General features: G+C 37.4%; 1 protein-coding gene across 2 annotated transcripts; it reads right to left on the bottom strand.

Annotated features, from left to right (window-relative positions):
- Positions 1-711: 711 nt before the first annotated feature.
- LOC104449724 (protein TIFY 10A) lies at positions 712-3,820 on the bottom strand. Of its 2 annotated transcripts, none has more exons than XM_010063967.3 (7): positions 2,906-3,371; positions 2,255-2,418; positions 1,747-1,904; positions 1,481-1,571; positions 1,241-1,358; positions 1,096-1,153; positions 712-955 (listed from the first exon to the last, which is right to left on the bottom strand). In XM_010063967.3, exons 1-7 carry the CDS (start codon positions 3,018-3,020, stop codon positions 886-888), a joined length of 774 nt encoding a protein of 257 aa, XP_010062269.1. In that variant the 5' UTR covers positions 3,021-3,371; the 3' UTR covers positions 712-885. The 2 variants fall into 2 exon arrangements, with proteins under 2 accessions (XP_010062269.1, XP_010062270.1); XM_010063968.3 differs by lacking the exon at positions 2,906-3,371 and adding an exon at positions 3,400-3,820 and having other exon boundaries at positions 716-955.
- Between the last annotated feature and the right edge of the window lie 2,506 nt (positions 3,821-6,326).

Consider the following 6,326-nt stretch of genomic DNA (forward strand, 5'->3'; position numbering starts at 1 on the left):
TTAAAAAATGCATCGGTAGGAGAGCATTTTGCTTTAGAAGGAGGTACCCATCAGAGCATGCGTGGACGAAACAAAAGCAAAAAATGTTGGCTATTGTAATCCAATCATCAATGAAAATCCAATGCACGCCCTTGCTAGCCACTAGGCAAGGGCCGCCCTTTCTTGCTATTGATTAGGGTCCGGCGACTTCGCTCCGCTGGTGCTTTCGGGAAGATGAATATTAAAAAATAAAGAAAAAGTAAAATGAAAGTAAATAATAAAGATATTCATAATAAAACAAAATTGCAAAGATTATGCTTGCCAATGTCAATTGTGCTATGTAAAATAGCTGGCAGCAACATTAACGAGTTCCGGCCAAAATTGATAAAGACTACAATGGAAAGTCATAAAAATCGTTAGGACTAAATAAATCGCATTAAAATGTTTATCACCAAATTGATCACCTACAATAAATTTAGAATTTCTCCGACAATAATCCCTATATAGTCTCAGTAACTTTCATGCTGATTAGCTATTTCTCATTTTAAATTTCCTAATGCCACACTTAATTTAACGTTCTCGGTTCTATATATAGCTAACGAAGTATGTTTTCGGACAAAAAAGCGGTAATACGTGTGTAAATTAATCTAATCCAACACCAATGAGAATCATGTGCAGTTGTTTCTCTATATAACCACATTCCGCCATGAGGATAGCCATGAAAGACATCGGTAGATGCAACAAGTTTTTCCACGTAATTATCATACTTAGCGATGTCGCAATTGTGAAGGCATTACCGGTCTCGTAACATGCCAGGTAATAGCCAGAGATTAATGGGTAATCAATAAAAAGAAGATGACTAAACAAACACGAGAAGGTTAATTTTTGCAGTTCAGCTGCTTTAATTCAGCTCCTCTGGGGAAAGATTGTGCTCTCGGATGATTTCTTTATGAGATTGTAAATGTCACTGCTCAATCTGCAACGAAGATTAGGAAAATGGTCATCCTTTTTTATATTTTATTGTGCCATATGCAGTGAAAAATAATTCTTCCACTATCATAATCTAAGATATTCATAATACTGTAGAGAAGATTTAATAAGCAAAACCCTTGTCACCTGTCTTTGCGCTTCTCCAAGAATCGTACCAAGGTCGCTCGGCGGGCTTGAGGCAGAGCTGCATCACAAGTATTTCTACAATAATTAGGTCCATTTACTTTACCGTAGTAAAATTAATTGGGATCAATTAATTTCAAGAACATACTGCCTTGAGGGTAAGTTGCACGGGGACGATGAATGTTGCTAGCGACTTCAAGATGTTGTGCTTGGCTCGTGGACAATGTGGTCGGCTGCTCTCTCGCCATAGACATTATGAGCTCAGCCTGAATCAGGGTTATCGCAAACTTATTCACTCGCCCAGAAAGAATGTTTTTTTTTTTTTTTTTTTTTTTTGGAAGAGAGAGGAAAAATCCCTTAATAGATAGAATATAGCTCGAAGAGTGACCTTCTCGGGAGTGATATCACTGTACACATAAACACCATCTCCGTAAAAGATGGTGAGCAGTGCGGGTCCTTGTGACAACATTGCTTCGCTCCTACATATGTGGATCAATCATTCGACATTCTTAAAATTTGCAATATCCGGATAGTAACTCTTAAGCAAGCTTTCAATCTAACAAAAAAGCCAATGGTTGATAGTTTAGACAGCCAATTTATATGATACTGTCCCAATCAGTATGAACAGTCATGGTTGCACCTGTAGCGACATACCTAATTTCAGGTGTATGACCTAGGGAGCCTTTGGCTGATGCATCTGTGGTCTGAGCCTGAGAGATGAAGGACGGTCCCACAGATGAAATCTCACCTAGAGCTGGACCATGATGGACTTCTTTGGGAAAAGGGAACTTCAATGCTGCATCATGATATCCCTACAAAATCAAAAGGAAGAAATAAATTCAGAAGATGGGGCAGTTTTATGGTTGGTTGCATTAGACCATCACTTTTTCCTCCTGAGCTGGCAAGAACCCCTTTCTCTTTACTCTTCTAATAATTTCAGGAATTCTATTCCACATTTGGTGTACAACTTAAGGACAGTAGGTGCGTACTAAACTGTGTACATGCAGGCGGCGCAGGTGAAACGAATCTGTAAATGTGAGTAGCAGCTCTTAGGAAATTTTCATAAACAATCACCAACCATGGGACACCATCCATCCATTAATAAAAGAATAGAAGGGTTTCAAACATAATGTAAAAGAGGGGGAAAAGTGGAGAAGCAAACCTCTAGGAAAGGTGGGCGTTTGCGGTTGAAATCAAAGGGGTACTTGTTGGATGTTGGCAAAAAGAGGGGATGATCATGACCCACAAGCTGCAGTTGAGCTGCTTCCAAAGTCATATATTGGGGAGTCCGGTTTGTGACCTGTTTCCACCGTCTTGCTTGCTCCACTGTAAATGATTTACTCCAAAAATCCGAAGTGAGACAAATGAAAACATGCCATCTCGTAACTCTTAACTAGATAAGGGAACCTTTATTCCACTGACAGAAATCACTTCTGGCAACTTGTATTCCCATGTGCGAATCTCTAATCCACTTGTGGAATAAAATGTATAAACACCCTTTGATCGATAGATGGTCCTCACGGCATGGCAAATGCGCTAGTTTTAAAAGCATTCGTCTAATAAATGCCTCTGTCCATTAGCTGGCTAAATTTTAGGGTTGGGCCGTGGTGTCCCGCGATGCGAAATTACACATATTAGAATAAGAGCCCTAAGTTTGAAATTTCTGGTCTCGTTCAGTCTCGCAACAATATCAATTCAAACTTCAGTGGTGGCTGACGCTATTTGTCACAAACACCATTTTCACTAGGGACAGAAGTACAATACCGTTTGCAGGAAAAAACTAACTACACTCACGAGAAGTAGAAGGAGTCACCCTTAGAAGAAACACGTGAACTAGTTGAGTGAACCTGCGGGTTTTGCAGCTGGAGCTCTGAAAACAACAATGGAGGAAGTAACATCTGAGCAACAGTCACTTCACTCAATCGCATAATTACATGACACGTCTAACTGTACTCGGTAGATAGTCAATCCCTGGAGTTCGATGCTTGCAAATTTATTACCGAAGCTATTTGCAGTAACGTGCCGTAGAGAGAGAGAGAGAGAGAGAGAGAGAGAGAGAGAGATGATTTAGTTTGGAATCATGAGCAACGAGCGAACCTGATGAATCTCATGTCCTCCGTCCCCCCGAGTTCACAAATTACAAACGCAACGACCGTTTTCGGTCGAAAACATATGGAATTCAAAGAGACGACAATTATGGTCTCAACAAATTCATCTTTTCAGAAGCTAAACAGGAGAGAGAATCGACAGTTTCAATTAAATGAAGCGAGACCAGAACCAGAGCTGTGAGTAATCGACGGTAAGTACCTGAATCGCATGACGCACTCTCTTCCTTCTTCTTCTTCTTCCCAGCTCGTGGGTTTTCCTGCCATTTTAACCCCAGAAAGTCCTCCATCACAGACACACCCCCCCAGAAACAAACCGACAAGAGAATCGATAGAAGGTAAAGGAAAATATGTGAGGTTGGTGTTGTGGGTTGGTCTGAGGAAAGAGGAGGAGAGGCGGAGAGGAGGAGGAGAGGCGGTGATGCTTTGCTGTTTTTGGGCAAGAAAATAGGTTAAAGCTTTTTGCTCCAAAAGCACGTGGTGATTGCTGACCCGCTAGTCCCTGTTGGTCGATTGCCCTTTGATGCGCAGCAATTGGCGCGTGCTCTTCCATCTCCCCCGATTCATCGAGTCACAGAAGGAACCGCCGCGGACTCATTAGATCCGCAGCCTCTAAAACATCATCGGCGGGTAAGTGAGGATACGCACGTAACTCCCATAAAGAACCGAGATAGAATGGTAAAGATGTAGTCGCCCGCCATCATTAGGGCTGCTGATAAGTCGTCGGTCAGCAGCCGAGTATCAACACAGGCAGTGGTTGCTGTACTTGCTTTGACCTTGCCAGTGAGCCAATGTAGATTAGATTTTGGGTCCAAATTTTGTCAGTCCAATTCTTTAGCCTACGTTGGTTATATCTGGATTTCTAGTCAAAACAAGATATGAAATTCAGAAATTTTACTATATTCTACACATTATTTGATGAATCATGATAATAATAAAATCATATATTTTCATATCATTTTATGTCCATTATTTAGTATAAATAGCATATCGGTGCAAATAAATTTCGGAATTGCACAAACGGAAATGTCATAAATCACTTACTAAACTCTTGCTAACTTCATTTTTATTTACTTATTTTATCTTATTTTCCTCTCTTTTTTATTTCTTTTTCCCCTTCCATCATTATCTAATAAAAATTTTAAATAGTAAACTATACTAATATACCTAAGATACTAACATATCTAAAAAATGTGATCAATATAAATACTATATATATTTATATATTGAATATATATTAAAAGATAAAATGAAATTCAAAAATATAAATAAAAAGAAATTGTTGTTAGTTATATTATTTTGAATTTTCTTTATAATTAGAATTCAAATATTATTGTAGTTTTTTTTTTTTAATTTAAGAAGTTTGTTATTAGCAAAAATAAATTTTATATTATGAATATAAAAAATCATCTCCACATTTATTCCACATTCTCCATGGGATATTTTTATCCAAATTATGTCCCTCTTGTATTTGATTTCGTCCTATTTTGGGGAACAAAATATCATATAAAATAAATGGTCATGATTGTGTGAAATTTTTTAATGTACCGTGAGAATAACGGTCTATTTTAAATCACAAAAAAATTAAATAAAATAATTATAAATTGCTTTAGAACCACTCTTTCAAGAACTTGTAGTTCACAACCACTGTACACCAGTAACTATTATGCTAATAAAGCTCTGAAATAAATTACATCTTATTCGAAATTTTGTCTTGACTACCAAACAAAAAAGTAATTTATTTATCCTATCCTATTGGGTTTGTAATTTGAGTGACCAAATCTTATGATGGGCCTTTTAGATCAGGAACATGATGATTAATGACATTGTTCGCTTGAAAATCCAAGGATGTTGCTCAATCACTCATTTATTTTTCAATGGTATCTTATGATCCCAATACATAGAAAGAGTAACATATGGACATTTGAGAATTAGTATCTCCAATGTGAAAGCAAAAGACAAGAAGAAAATTCTATATGATTTTTCATGACAATCTGTTGGGAGCATACAATAGAGACTCAATACCTTTATTTGAGAAGATTGCGAAGGGAGAGCTAAAATCCAAGCTCGTTAACATTTAGATCAACCTTCACTTAAAAATTTAAATTAATAAGTTGTGGGTTAATTAGGATATATTAACTCCTCTACACCATACCAATAATCTGATTTATAACCTTTCAAACACAACTCATAAATACAATCAATCTATATTAACAAGAAATGCATAATATACAAATACTTGGATTGAATTCATGATAGCATTCTCAGCTCGTGAATTGTTGTTACTAGGGAGAAATTATTATATATGAGTGTAATCTATGTATCTTGAATTTAATTTGGGCCAATAAAAACGAGAGGCCTCACATGGATATTACATGAATTCTAGCCGATCCGACGAGAGATATGACTATGTGGATCGAGTTTAATATTGTTAGATACAATGAAATGTCTTTTCATTGATAATGGATGCTGCTTTCATTTCTCTTTCTTTCATTATTATCTGATGGACATCTTTGTATTGTAATCATCTTTCTATCACGTGATGATTGTGCTCATTTGTGGAATTGGCCGGTCCATTTATTTAATTTTCCACACTGTGGACTTGTCAGCCTACACCAACTTTTCCAAACATATCGAAGAATAGGTGGCCCATTCCTCCATTATTTAGTTCACATCTTACACTTTTATGTGGGGCCGAGGAATCATATGCTTTGATCTCCATTATTGGGGAGCACATAATTCATTGAAACGCTAAGGATGCGACTCGACTACTGTCAAAATATTGAAAGATGTAATTCACCAAATTGAAAGTTCAAAAGCTCGATTGCCGAATGTTGAAAGTATTAAGGACCAATTCGACACTTATTCCCTAAAAATGGATGATTGGAGAGCTACCAGGATCATTTCGTAGTTTCACGGTAGACCACAACTTCCTTTCATATTGACTTGATTCCATGGATACTTCTGATGAGGAGACCATGAGGACCAACTTCTTGACGGTTGGCCAGCTGTTATAACTTTGCCATAATTTCATGCCACTCCCATGTTTTTCCCTTTGCCACTTCTTTTTGTAACTTCCATTCTCACCTGCTGAAGCACAATTTGACATGGTCAATATCTGACTCCTCT

This window comes from Eucalyptus grandis, chromosome 6, assembly GCF_016545825.1.
Source record: "Eucalyptus grandis isolate ANBG69807.140 chromosome 6, ASM1654582v1, whole genome shotgun sequence".
Classification (NCBI taxonomy): Eukaryota; Viridiplantae; Streptophyta; class Magnoliopsida; order Myrtales; family Myrtaceae; genus Eucalyptus; species Eucalyptus grandis.

What these genes read in the sequence shown, in the direction of transcription:
- LOC104449724 (XM_010063967.3), bottom strand. Translation starts at nt 3,020, where the DNA reads ATGCGATTGAGTGAAGTGACTGTTGCTCAGATGTTACTTCCTCCATTG. An exon ending in TTCACGTGTTTCTTCTAAGG is followed by an intron (nt 2,419 to 2,905) that starts GTGACTCCTTCT and finishes AATCATTTACAG; the next exon opens with TGGAGCAAGCAAGACGGTGG. An exon ending in AACGCCCACCTTTCCTAGAG is followed by an intron (nt 1,905 to 2,254) that starts GTTTGCTTCTCC and finishes TTGATTTTGTAG; the next exon opens with GGATATCATGATGCAGCATT.